The sequence below is a fragment of the Dufourea novaeangliae genome, unplaced genomic scaffold (assembly GCF_001272555.1).
Source record: "Dufourea novaeangliae isolate 0120121106 unplaced genomic scaffold, ASM127255v1 scaffold23, whole genome shotgun sequence".
Classification (NCBI taxonomy): domain Eukaryota; kingdom Metazoa; phylum Arthropoda; class Insecta; order Hymenoptera; family Halictidae; genus Dufourea; species Dufourea novaeangliae.
In genome coordinates this window covers 292,310-314,383 of record NW_015373894.1, presented here as the reverse complement: position 1 = coordinate 314,383, position 22,074 = coordinate 292,310, and the positions used below count along the sequence as shown (strand labels likewise).

Genomic DNA, 22,074 nt, shown 5'->3' with positions numbered 1-22,074 from the left:
AATATGACATTGATATACTGGATCCAAGTGGACCCAGTCATCTATCATTCGAGGGTTAATTGAAAACGAAGGGATATTTGACAGAACGTTCGTTGAAAATCATCCATGAAAAGGTTGGAGGGGGGGGGGGAGTGAGGGATGAAAATAAAGGACCTCGGTTTATTCCTCTCTAATATCGACATACATATGTATATGCATACTCATATACACACGTTTATTGCATCGGACACGAGAAATTTCGTAACTTAGAGCTTCGCTGCGGGGACGTGCTTTTTCGTATTTTTTTAACGGTTTTTCTGTTTTTTTTTTTTGGATTTTCATTTTTCTTTTCGCTTTCCGGCGAAACAATCTGAGATAGAGAGAGAGAAGAATGTACGACGATTAGGAGTTTCCAGAGCTTATAGTCCATTTAACCGTGAAGTTATTTTAACCCGGTAAACCTGAAAGAAAATTTGGTCAATTATCGTATTAATCACCAGAACTGCGAATTTTATACATTTATAAGAACAAGTTTCTCAAATGCAATTAATATTTCTTCCTGATACTATTTGATTTCACTATATCTCAATATATTTCGATGTATTTCCATATACTTCGATATATTTCGGTATATTTTGATACATTTCAATATATTTCGATATATTGGGTTGAGTCATAAATAACTTCCTCTATAGTCAGTAAAAAATGACTAAATAATAATTAAAGAGCCACGATAATAAGAATTCCTAAATTTAATAAGAACTGCTCAGCTAACAGTGATCCAGAACGTGTAATATACTAATGTTAATTGTAAAATGTACTGACCCAACAATAATTTAAATCATTCATGACTGAACGTAATATTTTTCAATTTGCAGAAAAATTTAACAATGTAGTTGTTAATATACGTTTGTAAACAGTTTCAATAAACTTAAAATTCGCAGTCCATAGTAGACGCTGTATGTAGATGTATGTAATAAATCTTATTTAAACAAGTTTTTAATTATAAGGTGTTAGAAAAATCACTGTGTACTTGCTACATAGATGGAAATATATTTGTATTTTTTTAGACCTGTTTGTATAAAAATATCTGGTGTCAATAACAATTGATGAAAACCTGTCTTCATCTTTCTTCCTATCTAATCCTATTATTATTCCGATTATATACCTGATTTTATATTTAACTTTGAGTTATTTTTAGAAGGACACATATTGATTTCCCGAATACCCCATAATTTAACTGATAAGGTAAGAAAAAAAGTCACATATAGAAGTTTCAATATGATCGCCAAACGATAACCTATTCAATATTCATATTAATAACGGAAGCAGAAATATTAATTTCATATTAATGTATAAAATTGTTGCTCATATAAAAAATTAAAATATAAAATTAATACTACAGAAGTTAACATTAGTATTATACATTAAAATTAAAGACACAAAATTGTAATTGGATCTTCCAATATGGCCGCCATACCAAAAATTAAATTTCAACGTCCATATCATCATTAGAAATGAAAATCACATTTCAATATCAGCTTATAGAATTAAAAAGTGAAATTAATGCTTATACTAAATATTCATGGGCAAAACTGTTATTAATATTAGATATTAACCTGAAAAATAAAAAATTAATGAGATCTTTAAACACGACAATCGAACGGAAAATTAAAATTGATATTCACACTGAAATTGAAAATATAACGTAAATTCAACATTGCATTTGCAAAACTGAATATTCAAAATCACAATTAATACTGAAAATTAAGTTAATAATGTGTAGTAGTATCATCTGAAAATATTAACAATAATATTAATTAAACTCCAACGAACTTCCATAAAATTCAGTTACAAAAAACGTATTAGTTTCAAAAAAGAAAATTTATCAAATATTGCACACATTATCCGCCATTTTTTAATTTTATCGCGCGAAGAAAAAACTCACCTTCTTCCTCAGAGTCGGAAATACGCGTGGCCTGCAGAGAGCTCTGTTTGGATAGGGTTCGTCCATGAGAACGCGGTCTAGATGGCGGTGATTGTTTATTCCAGAGCGCCTCCAGCTGATCGAAGTGCTGCGACTGGGCCAGGGCCGCCTGTTCCGGGCCCAATCCCGACGGGCTGTTCGCTAATCCGACTTTGCTGATCTCGTCCATTGAGGCGCTGACGCTAAATCGTCGCTGGATATTCTCCACTGACGACGCTGATATTCCTGCGCAACAATTCATATGCAGGGTGGGCATTATTAGTACAACCTCCAGTATCCGAAATAATAGGGAGACATAAGTGTTCGGATAATGGAACGTTCAGACATTAGGCTATTCGGATACTGGAGACTCTACTGTACCATCCACTTTGGGGAAAATATTGAAGCTAACATTAATATAACTTTTCACGTGAAAGGTCATTTCAAGGTCACAGAGATATAATTAACTGAATATGTATGTCATAGAATCCTCTATAACACTATACGGACAAAGTTAAGTCTTACGGGCGAAAAGGAATGCAAATAACCTTGACATCTCGAAAAAATGACCTTGGCAGAGATGCTTTGTCAATTATAATATACACCCTTTTGAATCGAACAATTTCTCTAAAGACTATTAGTACTATACTACTAAAAGTAGCGAACATATTTTAGGTGCAAGTAATGAATGGACCACCCTGTATAGGTGTTCTATCGATCATAATATACACCCCTATCAGACCAATAATTCCACCTAAAACAATTGGCCCACTGCTCCTAAAGACGGGGGAGACATTCTAAGTGCAAAAGACTAATGGACCACCCTGTATAAGGTAAATTCTGTTTCTCCCTTACTGGCACGCCAAACACATCAATTTCCAGAAAACAGTGGATCCTTTACCCGAGGTAAGATGCCCGTACTTCCTGCGCCAGGTGTCGCTGTCCAGCGACACCTCCTTTTTCAGCAGCCTCTTATTGGGCCTCTTGGGCCCGGTGGGCCTCAGGTCACGAAGTTCGCACCAGGGCGCTACATAATCCGGCAATTTGACGTACTGCGCCGGTGTGTTGTGCAGACAGAGTATAGGCATGCACTTGTACTCGAGCAGGTGCAACGCTAGCCTAGATAGGTCCGTGGCCACTTCTAATCCTACCACCGGAACGTGCAGCATGATGCTACTCAGGGAGCATCCTTTCTTCGTGTCCCAGACTATCAAGCTCTTGTCTTCGCTTCCTGACGCTGCTAGGGTCCCGTCGCCGGACAGCTTCACGCAGGTGATGAACCCTAGATGTCCCTTTAGGGTATGGAGATCAGCGCCTGTGTTGATGTCCCAGACGATCAGATTCGCGTCCCTGGACCCGGACACCACTATGGACTTGTCCAGGACGGACACAGCGACGCAGGTCACGTGGTCCGTGTGACCGACCAGGACCTGAAAACAGATTTGAAATCCTTCACCGATGTGGTAGGTCAGAAACATTAACCTGAGGCCTTGTCAGTGCGAAGGAGCCTCCGAACATTCAGCGAGGATTTACTGTACTTGTTTATGGGGCTATTCAGGAGGTTGGATTATTCTTCGGGTGTTGGAAATCTAGCTTCCTGAAGCTGTCTAGAAAGGGGGTTCACAAATCTTTTATGACAGTGTAGATCAAGGTACAGTAATTCGTCGATGAGTGTCCGATGACATTAAAATAAGAAAAGTGGACTTTGGTCCAATGTATAATTTTCATGAAACATCACATCCTTTCACAGAGACCAGATATTCTAGATATAATACTCATGGACAGCTATATACAGGGTGTTCTGGATAAAAATTGAAATATTATAATATTATTAATTTGAAAAACGGACCTGCGATAATTTTCCTCCAGCGAGCTGCCAAACCTTCAGACTCATGTCGAGCGAGCCAGTAATCAAGGATCGAGAGTCTGGAGTGACCACGAGGCAACTGATGTCCTGGGAATGCGACACTTGGTACTTTTCTTCCGGTCCAGCCCCTAAACTTACTATTCGTACTTGATTGTCTCCTGTTTCGCATATGGCGTACCTGGACAATTTTTTTTATTAACGTTACCTCACATTAATAACAATAAAATCATCAATATTAAAATACAATTGGCTGGTTCCTAACCTATCCTTTTCTACCCTCTTTCCATATAACACCAAAGTTACTTTATTGTTAAATCTCTATAACCGAAATTTATTTTTAATGTTAAAAATTTTTTTACTACTGACCACTTGAACACATGGAAAGTAAATTTTAAGTCTTGAAGGTTTTAACTTCTTCTAAATAAATTTTTGATTTTAAAATTGGTAGAAAAAAAATGTTCACTTGTTTGATAATAGTAAAACTGGTTAATAATTTCGATTAATTTCATTGTCGATAATTATTCTTAAGACATTATTATATTTATTATTATTAATACAATATTGATATCAGCATTATTATTAAAATATTTAATAATATTTGTTAACTCCAGTTTAGGTCTGGCCCGATTAAAAGTTTAATCATTTCCACAATTAATTCAAAAAAAGTTTAAAATATTTTGTACCTCATGTCAGAGGAAACCGTGATGCATCGACCACGTCCGCTCACGGATTGAATTAATGTGCCGGTATCAGCGGCCCAGACTCGAATCGCGCCTCCTCTATCCGAACTGACGATTCTTCGACCGTCAAACATGGCCGTCACTGACGTAACTGGTGCCTGGTGCCTGAACGTCGCCACCATTAGGCCCAACGTCAGTCCCCAGACTCGAACTGTTTTGTCTTCTGACCCTGAATTTAATAATGTCCAACGTAAATTCAACGAATTTATAGAGAATGATTCACCTAACGCTGTTATCAAAATTACTTGTAAACGATTTGTTACATGAAAAAATGTTCGAAACGAAAGTGATATACTATCAAGAGGAGCACACAATGTAGTAAGTAGTTCTTCGTCATTTTGCCTTTTTATGAAGGTCACCTTGTGTTTTTTTATAGTAATCTGTAAAATTTTATCCTGCAATCGGAAAGAGTTTCGAATGACCTCATTAAAAAGTCAGCGTTACACCTGGGGACTTCTCCTTACCAGTGCCGAGGAGCATTCGGACAATGATCGAGGATTTACTATACATAGCATTTATATTCGCTATTACTTTTAAGTTTCATAAATAAAATAATTTAGACAGTTAAAGATAGTTTTTGGCTTCTAAATAAGTAACAGACATACCTGAAGCAACAAATAGACCGGAAGCTGAGAACGCTATACACGTCACGCTCGCGATATGGCCCTCGAAGGTCGAGAGCAGCTCGTGAGTGTTCAGCTGCCAGAGATTCACCAGAGAATCGACACCTCCGGTAACGGCCATTGCTCCGTCCCTGGATATGTCCAAACAAGATATAGACGCCGTGTGAGGATGCAAAGATTCTGATTTCCCCGATTTTGCAGGCTTCGATAACGCCTCTTCGCCACGGAAACTCCAATAGGTCACTCGATCCCCAGTTGCTGTTATCAGGAAGTCGTCCTTTTCTGTCACCTGTAGTAACGTATGATTTGGTAAAATTATTTAAAAAAGAATAAAATTTTATTCTAGGACCATTTGGTACTTTGTTAGATCCTTGAACTATTGTATTCACGGAGACACATTGAGGATACGTGGAATTGGGGAAGAACGAATCAGAAGTACAAGATGTCAAATGGGGTTTTAGACTCTTGCCTTCCATCTTTTGAAATAGTAATGGACAGACTTCATGCAGAGATCTACATAATAATTACACAACAATAATTGTTTTTTTTTCTATTTTTTAGTTAAAAATACAAAAACAAGTTATAAGTAAGTTTTACGTTTAAAACTATAAGTTATTAAGTACATTCTAGGTTTCAGAGTATAAGTTATTAAGTAAGTTTTAAGTTTCAAGTTTGAAAGTGTAAGTTATTAAGTTCATTCTAGATTCGAAAGTATAAGTTATTAAGTAAGTTTTAAGTTTCAAGTTCGAAAGTGTAAGTTATTAAGTTCATTCTAGATTCGAAAGTATAAGTTATTAAGTAAGTTTTAAGTTACAAGTTTGAAAGTGTAAGTTATTAAGTACGTTCTAAGTTCGAAAGTATAAGTTCTAAGTAACGTCTAACTTTAAAAATATAAGTTCTAAGTAACGTCTAACTTTAAAAATATAAGTTCTAAGTAAGTTTCAAGTTTGACAGTATAAGTGGTAAGTAAAATTTTTCTCCAATTATTTACAAAAATATTTCCTTACTTTGATGGCAGTGACGTCCGCCGACAGATTAGCAGGCAAAGTTCTGGTCAGCCTTCCGCTATGCATGTCGAACACGGAGACCCTGCCCTTGGCTCCGCCAGCAATGGCTCTTCTGCAGTCCTTGGCCAGGCAAATGCTCTTCACGTCGCCTTGGTGGCCTCTCAGCATATGAATCTCCGTCCCCGTTGCCAGTGACCTCAAGTACAGCTTCTGATCCTCGCAGGCGACCAATAAGAACAACGAATCCGCTGATACATCCAACATAGTCACTGCTGATGGCAACGCTATGCTCTTCAGCAACGTGAACTTTTCCAAACACCAGAGGCAAACGGTGCAGTCGGACGAACCGGAAACGAGGATCTCTCCCGCCGAATTCACGCGGATCGAGTTCACTGGACCTCTATGATGATCCACCTTGATCAGAACATCACCAGAAAGCAGACTCGTGACGATGATCCTGGAGTCTTCGCCACCGCTAAAGACAAAAAGTGGAAGTGGATTGGAGAATATTTTGAGAATATGGTGTTGGAACGATTATATGTGTAGAACGTTCGAAATATAATGAGGATCTTTATGCAAATATGGATTTTTGTGGATTCGTTTGATGGAAATTGGAATTCAAGAAAAATTTGTCCTCATTGTTAAAAGTTCCATAAGGCCTGACAAGGGATGTTCGCGAAGTGATGCACGTCGATTTTTCTGTAACTTTGCTCGATTGTTTATGCGACCAATTTAAAGATTTTGCCGTACTCGGTTGGTAATACATTTATATTTTAAGGGAGAAAGTATCCATTTTATTCTGAGCGTCCCATTTATTTATTTGTTTATAACTCGTAAACTACAGAAGGTAACGAAAAAAAGTTTAGATCAATTTTATATCGTTTTTAGTTGTCAATATATAGGTAGGAAAACATTTTCATGAAAATAAGTTCTTTTGAATTTTTGTTTGGAAATAAAACTTTTTTGAAAATGTTTGCTTACCGATATATGAACAACTAACAACGATATATAATTTTTTTTCGATATCTTTTATAGTTTACGAATTAGAAGCGAATAAGTAAAAGAACGCTTCTGACAGAAAGGGTAGCTTCTCCCTTAAATCCTAAAATTAGGACCAACCAAGTACGGAAAAATTCATGGGATTACAGTTACTTCGGCAAGTTGCTTTTAATTAATTTTCGTAAATGGTTCTCATGGGGATGTTAAATGTAATTTGTTTATACGATGATTTGAAAGTTGTAAGCGAAGTATATGCTGATTCTGTGTAATGTTAAATAATTAGTAAAGAATTGATATAAAATTGTAAACCTGACAATCACAGAATTCTTCAGCGCAGTGGTTAAACACAAAACGGAAGCGATATGTTCTCGAATTCTCAATTTCAAACTGAGCTCTTTCATGTCCCAAACGATAATGGAGGTGTCCTCGGAGCCTGTCAATAAGTACTGCGCGTGTTGCGTTACAGCCAAGCAAGATATCGGGTTCGAATGACCTGAAACAATTGTGTGTGACCTATAATTATCACTTTATATAACAATATAAATATTAAAAATTAGTGTATTCCCCTTTCTAAAAACAATTATGATTATTTACTATCAGTTAATAATTTTTAAAATGTAATTTACTAGAATTAAATGGACGAAGTGAATTGATGTTCCTCGAAAATAATATGGCGGAAGGTGGCCGCCATTTTGTTTTCACGGTTTTACAGTCAACGTTTGTGACGCATGAAGATATTTTCCTAAAAATAACTAAATAATTCTTCTGCAAGTCTTATTGATGGATCTCCATAATTTAAACTTAATTAAATCAAATGTTGAAAATTGTTTGCGTATCGTTTTACAAAATACCTTTAAATGTGTGGACCAATTGAGCAGACATAACGTGCCATAATTGAGCGTCCCCCTGGAAGGGCACCACGATTACGTGTTGTCCAGACGGAGCTGCCTCGATCAGTTTCACCCCTTGTGGGCAAGATAGGATGCGAATTTGAAGAGGCAATGGCGGTCGAAGCCAACCGTTCAGTGGTACCAACAACGGTGCAGTGAAACCATCGCACCACGCCATTGCTGCAGTCACCATTCTGCTGACCTTGGATTAACAATAATATTCGTCACACTTCCATATCGATGTCAGAACATAACAATTCGTCCATTCTCATTAACACGTTCATTACTGTGACGGTCACCGGTGACTGACACTCAATTTTCCGTTCACGCCTCATCAAAACGCTAAATTAACGCCACATACCTAAACCTATTGGAATAATTCATTTACATTCATTAAAATCTTTGCCATCGTAACGGTCACCGGTGACCGACAGTCGAGTTTCCATCTACGCCTCGTCAATCGCGACGAATGTCATTTTAAATATAAAATAATACTGTTGGAACCGTTTACCAAATTTCTCAACACTTTCACTACAGTGACGGTCATCGGTGACCGACGAAACGTCAAACGGAAGTTCTATCTCGATCGGTGATCAACGTAATGTAAATGGAAACTCCTTTATCGATCACAGATGACAAATGCGGCATGAACTCAAAATTCCGTGCCGGTCACAGGTGACCGGCACGACGTTAAATGTGTCAAAGTAACTAGAATAAAAAAAGATAGCGTATCAAAAGGAGGAATGACACTCAAAAAGTGACATTAACTTAAAAAATCGCACGATTCCTTACCAAGTCGCCGCCATCTTCCGCGACAGGTCTCAGCCAGCAGATCAGCTGAGCGCCTAGCTGTAGGGGATCCCTGGTCAAAATGTCGCTGGAGTTCCTCACGGTGTAATAAACCAACTCCAGATCCCTCTCTAGAAGATACTTCCTTGAATGTTCCAGCACGCACCTCAAATAGCTGACTGAGACCATTTGCACAGCTGCGAGGAGGAAATCGAACGCGCATACTGCGAGTTTCTTCAGTTTCTCAACGTCACCGGCCCTCAACAGGTGTAACCAAGCCTCCTCGACGTGTCTCAGGTTGTAAGCGGTGCAATGGGACCTTGGTCTGCTGTGAAACGGCGTCTGTTTTTTAGGTGTCTCCTCCTCAGGCGACGATTTGTCGTCTTTTTCTTCAAAGTCCTCTGAGAAGAACAGGTTCGCTAGCTCGCCATGATAAGTTTTGAGGATCTCCTGACTCGGAAAGTATCGCTTCCGGGCTAGATCGCGGATCGGGTATCGCCAGGAGAACAGAAGTCTTCCGGTCATCACACGAACCTGCACATTCGATTATAATGTGCTAATATTGACGTTAACGTGTGACGGTCACCGGTGACCGGCGCGGTGACGTCGTCGATAATCACCGTCGTTGACATCGTTAATTATGGAATATTCAGTTAAATTTAATTTTTGAGAACTATCTTCATGGAATCATCGAACGTTCTTCTAATAGCAAAATTGAACTTTACAAATGCGGGTAATTATCGCGAGTCTACTGTAATTCCAAAAGGGTTTTGCTTTTGTCTGTAAATCATTTTTAAGAACTACCTTCAAGGAATCGTTGAACGTTCTTCTGACCAGTGACCAGGTAGCAAAATTGAATTTTCCATCCTCGAGGAGCAAGGGACTATCACCACCTGTTGGCATGATCATTTCGAGGATTTCCGTTTCGGAGAGACCGTACTCCGTGGACGCCAAAATGGCGCCGATTCTGTTCGCTGCGCGCTCGCCCACCAAATTACCCAACGTGTCAAACACAGTTTCGATTTCATTCGGAACGGAGGATGGATCGTCGAGTTCGATCAAAATCTCTGAGTTTCGTAACCTCTCTTTCTGCGTCGGTGTAAGACGAAGCATCTCCGGAGGAATGGCGGTCGTTACGATTAGGTGCACCCCTAAAACGAACATCACGATCGCACAATAATTATTTAACTGGTAGAATTCAGTGAAATCTAATTCATTCTCAATACATTTCAGTATAAATGGTCTTGAAACCTAAAATATTTAGGCCTGAAAGTATTATGTAACATAACAATGATAATTATAATTAGATTGTTAGTACAGCAAATAAAAATTTTATATGTGTCTCGAAATTATTAACGTATTTGATATTTTTACTTTTACTATTTAACTAATATAAAGAACATAACATATTATTTATAGTATTATTTGCAAAATTTAAGAAAGTAATATTCAATTATTATAAAAAATGGAACATAATATTTTACATGAATATTTGCAAAAATTTAAGAAATTCAATTGATATAAATAATGCAATAGTTGCAGTAATATTTAGTAGAAATGCAAGAACAGCGATAGTCTTTACAAAAGTATAGAAAAATGAGTGAGAGAAGGTAAGAGAGAGTAGTGGATCCTATTTTTTGAAGAAAGCAAATTAACATGATTGACATAATGTTCTCCCTATTACCTGGTGGTAAGTTTAATGGAAGCCATGACAACGCGGCGATAATATCACATTCCAGGGGGTGTAACCGATGAAGATCATCGATCAGGATCAATAGCTGCTCCTTCAACGGCTCCTCTTCTATTCGCCTAATGATCTGGCCGAACCAGTTGTTCAAATAGAGTGGATCGAAGGATGCGTCTTTCGGTAGGTTCCCGTCCAATTGACCGGATAGGAAACCGATGTGTTGACAGAGCACACGCAGTAACTCGAGACTGTACGCGGACCGTGGAGTGGAAGAACATAGGCGAACTACTTTGAAGGTTGCGCAATCCAGCCAAGAAGCCACATCTGTATAGATTCTTGAGAGCAACGACGACTTGCCAGAGTATTTGCTACCTTTCACCAATATCGGCCCATGTTTCTGGGATTTACCTGTAGAATGATAAGTTAAGGAAGTTATAATATTTCACTTCCATCATTTTTCTACTTGTTGGTTAGTAGATGATTGTTTTATTTCAATATATTTCAATGAAATATATTGTTTTTTTGTATCCTTCTTCTAAATTGGTAAAGACACAGTGAAGCTATAGTTATATTTAGGTTGTTATGTTATTAGATACTGGATTAGCTTTTTTCATTCTAATGTATCAAGATACGAGTACAACTTTTTATTTTTCTATCAATCTTCTCAGTTGTTAAAGATGCAGTAGGGCTACTATTCTAGGTAGCTAAGGTATTAAATAGTAAAGTACTCTCGATTTCACTGTATTAAGTATGAAGGACAGAAATTTCTGTCTGTGCCCATCTTCTAAGTAGTTATAGGTATAGTCAAGATATGGTTCTAGGTTGCTATAACTATACTGTAACTGAGTTCTTCATTAATTAAGGGTTTATAGTAGACATAACCTGGGTTGAATGAGTAGAACTGGTCTTATGATGGGCAGTTAAGGTATCTTCTAGATAGATTAACAAGTCGGTTGTCAGACAAGTAGAGTTGGACCTATTCCTAGCCAGGCAAGTAGAATTGAACCTGTTTTTATCCAGACAAGTAGAGTTGTATTTGTCTTATGTCTATCCAGACAAGTAGAGTTGGACCTATTTCTAGCCAGACAAGTAGATTTGGACCTATTTCTAGCCAGACAAGTAGATTTGGACCTATTTCTAACCAGGCAAGTAGAATTAGACCTATTTCTAGCCAAACAAGTAGAATTGAACCTGTTTTTATCCAGACAAGTAGAGTTGTATTTGTCTTTAACCAAACAAGCAGAATTTTAGTGACAAAATAACAGAATTAGAATGAGGTCTTTTTCTCATGAAATATGTAAAATAAAGCCTGTTTTAAATAAAGTATTTATGTGAGCAAGTGACATAAGATGACCTATTCCTAACAACTCAAACAGAATAGTACCTATTCCTAACTACACAAATAGCCACACTCCAGCAAGCAACTAAGCAACCACAGACTCTTAATCTGCAAAACACAATACCATTTATTATGACACGCATAAACACAATTTGTAAGATTGCAGAACCCTAAAATTCCAATATGCAGTTACATTAATCCTAATATTTAGAGCCTTCTAAAGAGCAGGTATAACTTCTAAGGCCTAAATCCTTCATTTCATATTTTTAAAAACATTTTTTACCAAATATCAAGAGCTGTTTGATCCTATCAACTTGCTCGTTCTCTTCACAGGGTTTGACATTCCTCAAAAGAGCAAGATGCATCAGGCTCTCAGCATAAATCTCCTGCACCATCTTTTTCTTGCTTTTTATCTCAGGATCAGCCTCGATGGAGTCGTTGGCCAGGGTCTGTACTCGGTTCACGAGCAAACGACACAGATTTGCCAAGTAAACCTTGTGGGAATCATTGTCAGGATCAATTCCACCTGGTTCCTGTTCTACTTCTACATCAATGATATTGTCAGGTGGCAGGTTATCCGCCACGAGCGATTGCAGCGCCGCCACCGCCTCTGAAATCGGTTGCCCTTTCCACGTCCGTGTCACGGCTATGATACCTTCCCTCGTTTCGTCCAGCACTGCAACGAAATACAAAGGAAAGTATTGTAAACAAATTATAAATTATACATTTTATTTATACACGAATAAAAACACCCGAGTATATCAACTACACTTTATATCTTGCGAAAGATGAAAAGATAAATTCGATGATTTTAACCCTCTGAGTATGGACTGTCCAGACTGGTGGCTGGGTCAATGGTGAGCCGCAAGAAAATTTCATAGGCACAATTATGTTCTTACGAAAGACGAGAAAACATATTTAATGATTCTAACATTGAACTTATGTGTGATTGTGGATAAACATTGAACATTGAGTCGGCGGGTCACCGATGACCCAGACATAGGACCGTAAAGTTTAATGATTCACTATTTAATTTCTAGATATTTGTATAAATATACAATATTTTCTAATGGATAATTCTTGTGGCACTGACTTAAAGCGTATTCCAACTGCCTCTGAGCGGAGCTTTTTAATATATTCCTGATCTCCTCGTTATCAAGATTCTCAGAGATGGCGGTCTCTGCAGCTCTCTTCAGAGCTTCCCTCATCGTTGGTTCTTCGTTCTGCCAGCTATCAGTCGCAGCTCCCAATCTGTCAACGAATAATAATTTCACTGCAGATATTTACGAAATATTTAAATTAATTGGTACATACTTAAATTAAAGCAACATACAGTATATACTCCCGTATCCGAATTTATAGAGAGACAGAAGTGTTCGGATGGTAGAAGGTTCGAATTGTAGAAGGTTCGGATAGTGGAAGATTCGAGTAGTGGAAGGTTCAAATTGTAGAAGGTTTAAATTGTAAAAGGTTTGAATAGTAGAAGGTTCAGATAGCAGAACGTTCGAATTATAAGAGGTTCGGATAGTAGAATGTTCGGAAAATAGAACATTTGAATAATAGGGTTTTCAAATAATGTGTGTTCGTATATAACAGGCTCTCCTGTACTTTGATAGAACCTACATCATCATTCGAATCCATTCTCGTCGTAACTTTCAATTTCGAAGAGGGCAAAGCAATCCGTAGGGAGATAGTATCATTCGAATCCATTCTCGTCGTAACTTTCAATTTCGAAGAGGGCAAAGCAATCCGTAGGGAGCCGTAAAACGCCGAGAATAGAATTGGCGGGAAAGAGGAGAAAGAAAATGGCGGTTTCGCGGGAAAACGACAGACTGTAAGGAATTACAGGATTGGAGTAATAAAGTCACCGATATCCTCCCTCATTTTATTACTTCTCTCTCAACGCCCTCGTCATTTTCGTTCCGTTTCTATACAATGCGATAATAAAACGTAACTACCTGCCAGCCTTCAGGACATAACAATTACTGTCGCGCTCGTAATACCCGTCCATCATGGCGCACCGGCTCGAGAGGAGTCCATAACTCTCCTCGGTGAGCTTCGTCGGCAGCCATCCGGCATTGTACTCGTCCCCGACCAATAACTTAAACAATAAAAAAAAAACGATAAAAAGTAATACACTTAGCAACGGAACATCGATCAGTCGAGATGTCGATTATTGGAAACGTCGATAATCGTAGAATATGATTGGTGTATTCATATCAGGAAATTAATTATTTAGAAAATCAATTATCCAAGTCACTTGACTGATAGATGTCCATCTATTGTATATATAGGGTGGTACAAAAGTGGTGTAGATTCCTGAAATGGATCACTCATGAGGTGATTTTGGAACAAGTTTTTCCTTTGAAAAACCCCGACCAATCAGAGCGCGAAAGTATTCATTTTGAGAAATAATGGGCATTTTAGAAAAATAACTACAAGATACGAATAGAGAGACAACTACAAGAAATCTTACTTTGTTTCTAACTGAAATAAAATACGTGTTTTCTTTACATTTATTTACATTAAATAAATAAATGAAAATGTATTTATTTATTATTATTATAATATTATAAAAAGTATATTTATTTGAAAATACACAGAATGTATATTTTCTTTACATTTATTTACATTAAATAAATGAATAAATGAAAATGCGTTTATTCAAAAAATTAAATGCATTTTGTGTTAGTAAAAATGTAACATATATCCTTTCGTGTCTTATAGTAGTTTTTGTAACATTCCTATTTCTTAGAATAGATGGTCACTTTTAGCACACCCTGTAGTATCTATAGTATATGTACATACTGTATAATTGTACTATATCTTTTTAACGATAATGTTACTGAATTATTAAATACTGTAGAGTCAATTTTTATAGATAAAAAATGATCATGTTCTACGTTACCAAATCTTGAATTATTCAACCACTAAAGTACTACATATTAAATTGCTGTATTTAAAATGTTATGTTTTATATTTTATGTTTTTGTTACGAAACCTTGAATTATTCACCTACTGAGGTACTAACTATTAAATTGCTATGCTTTAAATTGTATTTATTTCGTTTCCCTAAATATTGTTTCAGTTCAGTAACTCGCGATTATTGTATTTACAGAGATTTTTTAGTTGAAAGTTAGAGACTCACCAAAAAGAAACAACCTCTCGAGTGTTGATGCGCAGCGCGTATTTCGTCGTAAAAGTGTTCGGCTAGAAACGGATTTCTATCCGGATTCGTATTCGTTGCATATTGCATGTCCACCAATAACACCTGCGTAATTTTTCATTCGTTAATCACAAAAAAAAGATACAATATATCAAAAAATTGTTTGTAATTTTTAATAACAAACGAAGAATCGTATTGTTTGTTTCGTTTTTCAAATTATGTTATTTGATCGTACCTCGATTCCCATGTCGGCGTAAATCGATTGCAGTTCTGGCCCGAGGTGCTCCAAAAACTGCTTTCTTTCTTCCACGAATTCTGTGGATATTTTGAACTTTAAAACAAATTTATAATTTCATGCATTATCGATATTAAATAAAAAAAAAAAAATAGAAACAGAACTATATATTCTTTTTTATACAGGTAAATGGTATTTAAAATGAACAGGCTGCCATCGTGAAAAAAAAGGGCAGATAGACTCTACATATGGAAAGTTTGTAATAAACAAACATGAGATTTTAATGATGAAACTGAAGTTCACGAAGATTTAAATTTTCACGAAGCAGTTTTGAGAAACTGAAGTTAATTCGAATATTGTTTCTTCTATTTCCTCTCTAATTCAACATTTGGCGAATACTGGGTCTAATTAGACCCATTTCTAGTAGATAGTATAATATATAATATACGGATGCATTACAAATTTTTGTAATCATTATGAAGTTTAGAAATGTTCACACTATTTTCACAAGAATAATATATTTTCTTTAGTTACATTTTAATGCATACATGTATCTTATATAACACTGTTACATTTTTTGTTCCCTTCAATTTACATTGCTTTAATAATACTTCCAAGTAAACAATCTATACAAAATATGATTAAAATCTATCGAAAAAAAATAGCTTTGTCACATAAATAATTGCTATACAGACTTCTTTCGATTATTGTCCCGAACTCAGATCCGCGAAGACAATAATCTTATAGGAAGGAATGCTTCAGACCCTCATAAATTCGTTTTTTGCCCTAAGCCCGAGCCTAGGCAACAAAATATGCGCTTGACAGCTTCCCCCCTCCCACCTCTCCAGTGACGGGGATAACGACAGGACAATAATCGTGTAGAACTAGCCGGACAATAATCGAGACGAGTCTGTAATAGGTTCAAAAGGACCCAGCATCCGCCATATTGCCACCTCAGTTAATAGTTTCATTAGGTTAAAAATGCAGCTAAACTGCATTAAATCCACACTCCTCTCTATTATTGTCCGGTTTATTCTACACGATTATTATCCAGGCGTTATGCCCACGACTGGGGAGGGGAGGCCATGGAAACTGTCAAGCACATACTTTATTGTCCCTAAAAAAACCAATTTACGAGGGTTTAAAACATTTCTCCCTATAAGATTAATGTCCTGGCGTGGACCGGAATTCGAGACAGTAATCGAGAAGAGTCTGTAATGCTAAAAAGGGCACTTAGTTGCGTTTCGATCGTTTTTATAAAATCTCTAAATGCATAAAATCTGATATAATTCGTTGTAAAAGTTCCTGGAAACAGCTTTAATTGATATTAATTGGTTAAAAAATATGGGCATTTCTTGTCACATATCCATGATACACGAGGCTCGTCCGCCATTTTGTCGAGCATAAAAATTTAATGACGCCGTTAAATCTCTCGTCTCTTGGCAATAACCTTTCGCAAGGACATACTTTGTTGACATATGCTTGCGTCGGATTGGCCTTTTTCTTCACTTTTCATTTTCATTCACCTCGTAAACACGTCAGATTTAAACGAATAAACGCGGGAAATGCGCGACATGAGATTTTGAAATTTATTTTCTTAAGCCATCATTTCCACGAAATTTTATCGGTTATCATCAACTACTCTAAATCTAACATTGTTGATGTTTATGCAAATATAAACAAACAAAAAGCAATTAAACAATTTTTGTAGTAAACAAATTAAGAAACAAATTACTTTTCGATGTATTATGCCAACAATTAAGCACGATCCTATGCGTTTTACCCTACAGTGAATGTGAATGTGGTGGAAAATGCACTAAAAATTATTCTACAAAACTAGATGCAATTTGTTTGAATAAATAACTACACGAAACACAGTGGAACGTGTGAACAAGTGCAAAGAAAGACGGGGCAAACAGTCAACAGGTAGAGCATTTACAGATTTATAAACACATTATTGGAACGAAGCCCCCTGAGGTTAATTGACCAATTAGGCTCATAATACATAAATATACAGGAAAAATAAACAAATATAATTCCTGGTAGGAAAAAAATCGCAAATTAATATTAATATTTTCTGTAAGTTATAATTTTCTTAATCTTTTACATAATTCGTAACTCCTGAGTAAATAAAAATGAGAAATTTCATTTGCCTTGTATACTCCATTCAAGATGGCAACCTGTCATGGCGTCGATTCTGCAAAGTCTTAACTTTATTTCGTTTGAAAAATTATAGTGTCCATTATACTAATGGAGGAACAGTAATTTCACTAAGTTTGATAACAAATCTAGTTAATCAATAGTGTTTCGAATGTCATTCCTAATAACATTATGTTAGTAACAAAGTATTATAAATAATAATAAAAATATTACATAATAATAATAATATTTGAAGATTATTGCATTTATTACTATTAACCTCAGTGAAATTGGAAACCATTCCCTTGTTACTGTAATAAATAATAGTGCCTGCTTGGAAATAATTTATATAAACAAATAACAAATAGATGACCAGAAAAGGTGGAGCAATGAATGGACAATCACAAAGCTTGACAAACAATTAAAAAACTGGTTTATTAAACGACTGACAACCTCCTCGAACAATTGGGAACACTTCGTCAGTGGAAGCGTTTGTAGTATCTTTATTTCAGTGGCTCTTCGTGAATTCGATTTATCGTCGCATGCGTGTTAAATACAAACATATTAACAAACATAGTCCTTGCAACACACAGACACACGTACATACGTACACGGTGAGCTAAACAGAGTGAAGAAAAGATAGAGTACACATCGCGTAATTACGCAAGCAATAGCAGAAGTGGACGTCTAAACACGTAGAAAAGAATCGACGAACACATAGCTAGACAGGCATACGTGTGGATACGCAAATAAACATTAATTCGTTAGGTATATGCGAAAATAAAGGACCAAAGGAACTCGTTCGATTTATTTAAATAGGAATTTCGAACCCCAAAAATTGGCAATGGAATATACCAACTCGTTAGATTTATTTTGGAATCCTAAAAATCGATACTGTAAATAGAAATACGTTCGATTTATTTAAATATAAATTCAGAATCCCAGAAATTGGTAATGGAAATACGAATTCATTTGTAAAATTAGTAGTATAAATTCAAATTTATTATTTAAATGCGAATTTAGTGTCCCAAAAATTATTAATATAAATATGAAATTACCAAATTTCTTTAAATATGAATTTAGAATCCCACAAATTAGTAGTACATATAAATATGAAATTATCAAACTTATTTAAATACGAATTTAGAGACTAAAAATTAACAAAATAAATAAAAATTCATTAGTTATTTAAATAATTTTTATAGTAGAAAGTAGCAAATACTAACATTTAATTAAGATTGCCCACTACTTTTGCACATATCTAACGCAGTAAGTGTCAGTGCACAAACGTGTACGAGTTCACCAGGTAACAGAGAAAGCGATTCACATTCATTGGAAAATTGTTCTTGAAGATCAGATGTGGATGGAGAAAAATTAATTTTTTTTAATACTTCTAAAACTACAGAATGCATTATTCTGTAATCCGATTTAAATTATAGTTGAAGAATCACTCCATTTTTGTAAAAGCACTTCTCCCTCCACAACAGAGCTGAAAAATCAATTATGCCCAAGTTCTTTTTAAAAAAACAAAGTGTCACATAGCACACTAACAAATAATATCAAACATTTTCTTAACATTATATTGGCTTATATACATTTCTTTCTCCACAACATAACTGAAAAATTTCAAACGAAAAAACTACAATATTACATAACACATTAACAAACAATTTAAAACATTTTTATAATATTATATTGACTCGAGTACTTTTTTCCTTTCACGATAAAACTGAAAAAAATTCCATATTCCAACAAAGAACAAAGTATTTTAATTAAATAATGTATCATAATATTTCATTAATAATAATAATATATATACTTTTATTTTTTTCCCTTTTCACAACAGAACTGAATAAATCAAAGGAAAATAAATTTTGCATAATGCGATAAGTAACCGTACAAACTGTAAAACATTTAATATCCACACACACACACACACACATACACGTCTAATAATATTGATAGTAAAAATGGATTATAGGACAAGACCATTCCGTTCTACGGCGATGAAAATTTTAATCAGCCTCGGCGCTGGCAAGTTTTTCGGGGGTGGTCCGCCCTTAATCACCCCTGCAATCAGCTCCACTTCAAGATTCATAATGGCGACCCTCTTTTTTTTTGCGGCTCAATGCAACATTCTCCTCTCCACGATAATATTCAGTAGTCTGCTGTGACTGAACACACAGAATTAAAATAACAGAAATTTAGTAAATTAATTATCTATTTGCATTTTCTGAATGGACAAGACTATTTATCATATTTTTTTATTTAGTGTATATGTATTATTTAAGATAGATAATACACCATTTATAGTTAAACAATATAAATATAGTAAATTTATTATCTACCTATATCTGAACATTTTAGATTTCGTAGATTCAACCATTATTAATTCTATCATTAAATAAACAATGTGAATATAGTGAATTTAATATCTCTATCCTTTTACACTAAATGGACAAGATTGTTTATGTTGTTGATATTTTCATTGAATATAGTAATAAATTAATTGTTTACATATTAACATACTTGTTATAACTATACTTACAATGTTATCTTTTTTTTAACAAAGTTTGCTAACATATTCAATAAGAAATTCAATTCATATATTCTTTCAGTATTTGTGAATAGGTTGACTTTGTCTAGAATCTGTAATACTAAAAAAGAGGAAGAATAATGTAAAGAACGAAACTGTTAACATGAAAGAGAAACATTGTTATTTTTATGAGCGATATGTGATTAAAGAATAATTGTATTGTTGGAAAAGATTTATAACAAAATAAGTGAATATTATTTTTTTTTAATATGAAATGGATACACTAATATTTGTTTCACTTGAATTTAAGAAATTTTTGTATATTAATATGCATAATGCAATTTGAGTGTAATACTAGGTAATTAATAATAGAAAAGTGTATAAGGTACACGTCATATAAAAATGTCAATTATTTTTCAAATTAACTACTTCCAGTTTTTACAACATAGTTATCTACTGAATTTGTTGTATATTCGAATTACACATAACACCTAATTTGTAATAATAAAAAAATTAAAGTAACTCCTTGTTTTATAAAATTAAACACTTCTGGAATGTTTACTTAATGTTTCAAATTCCAGTCAAGTAATCTGCATTCAATGGAAAAAGGGGAATTAAATAAATTTTATATAAAATAGTTTACAGTATAAATAACACCGAAATTACAAATACTTTAGGGTACAAGAAAATAAACATACATCAAATTATAGAACAATACATTTTATTAAAAATGATCTGGAGATCAACGAGCCCGATACTTCTAAACAAAAGAAACAAACCACAAAATCAGTACAAAGTATTGTATTGTAAAACACCCGAAACATAACTAAAAATTGTATTATAATTTAAAATTAATAATTATATACTCTACAAAACTTATCAATTACTTTTCATATTAATATAATCACCTTCATTCTGAATAAAATAATCATTTCTATATTGAATAATCTAATACTATAAGTGTAGTATGTTATGACCAAACACTATTGTGTCATAATTTAAATTAATAATTTTTCACTGTATAAAAATCATCAATTACTTTGTTCATTTCATACAATCATAATGATTACATTACTAAATAACTCTATATATCTAATAAAATAATAAAATAGTTAATAATCTAATGAAATAATCTAATATTGTACTACTATGACTATATTTTACTAGATATAATACCTTTGATTCTATTTTTAATTCATCTATGTATTGAATAATTTACCTAATATAATCATATTCCAGAACCTAATTATTTATACCAAATAAAAAAATTCATCTGTGTTTTAAAACATTCTATACGTTTAAAAAAAAACATTCTTCACATTATATATACATTTTAAATAAAATAATCACCTCAGTATTCAACAATTCCTCCTTTCTCTATTTTCTCTTCGTTTCCTTTCTCTCCTAGAAACACGTTCGCCCGTTTCATCGATTAGCAACAATAAAAACGATTTTATATCACCTTGGATAATCTCTTTAAACGTGGACCCAATTGGACACAAACTGTTTCATATATATATATATATGTATACAATTATATATATAATCGTAACGTCTACAATATACTTTCTTAAACCTCTAAAATCTTATTCATTTAAATGCTCATATTAGTCAAACTGATTGTATTTCTTCGTCACCCCCTCGATAACAGTGAACAGACTACACCTCGAGTCCTCGAACGAAATTATTCGTCTCGTGAAATATCTTAAACAGCAAACACCCTCTTAAACATTAACAATAATCATTAATAGTAATCTCTCGTGTATGTGTGTAACTTTCAATACATTCATAGATGAATAGAGATATCTCAGTCGTCGATAAAAATTATTGGATCCCTGATCGATAATGATCGATCGATCGATCCTGTTCATTAGCTAATTTAATTAGGTAACTCTGTTGAAGATTGTCCTCGCTTTCTTTGATATAATAACCTTTCTCTCTTTAGTTTTTTCTCTCTCAATTTTTATCTCCTCTTTCTCTCTTTACCTCGATTTTTCGATTTATTTTTTTCATTTAGATCGTTGATATTTTCTTTACTTGTTTTCTTTTTTTTTTTTTTTTATTAATTTTTGTCTTTGTACTGAATTTATATTGCTGATCGATGGTCCTGGT

At 34.6% G+C, this 22,074-nt stretch overlaps 1 protein-coding gene across 1 annotated transcript; it reads right to left on the bottom strand.

Moving 5' to 3' along the window:
• Positions 1-323: 323 nt before the first annotated feature.
• LOC107189325 (NACHT domain- and WD repeat-containing protein 1) lies at positions 324-21,560 on the bottom strand. Its single transcript, XM_015577826.1, has 19 exons — positions 21,313-21,560; positions 19,416-19,600; positions 15,288-15,367; positions 15,035-15,157; positions 13,845-13,987; positions 12,980-13,137; positions 12,170-12,562; positions 10,545-10,955; positions 9,665-10,011; positions 8,864-9,394; positions 8,033-8,273; positions 7,491-7,674; positions 6,183-6,657; positions 5,158-5,464; positions 4,496-4,721; positions 3,795-3,990; positions 2,847-3,375; positions 1,928-2,191; positions 324-440 (listed from the first exon to the last, which is right to left on the bottom strand). Exons 2-19 carry the CDS (start codon positions 19,522-19,524, stop codon positions 427-429), a joined length of 4,731 nt encoding a protein of 1,576 aa, XP_015433312.1. The 5' UTR covers positions 19,525-19,600; positions 21,313-21,560; the 3' UTR covers positions 324-426.
• Positions 21,561-22,074: the final 514 nt, after the last annotated feature.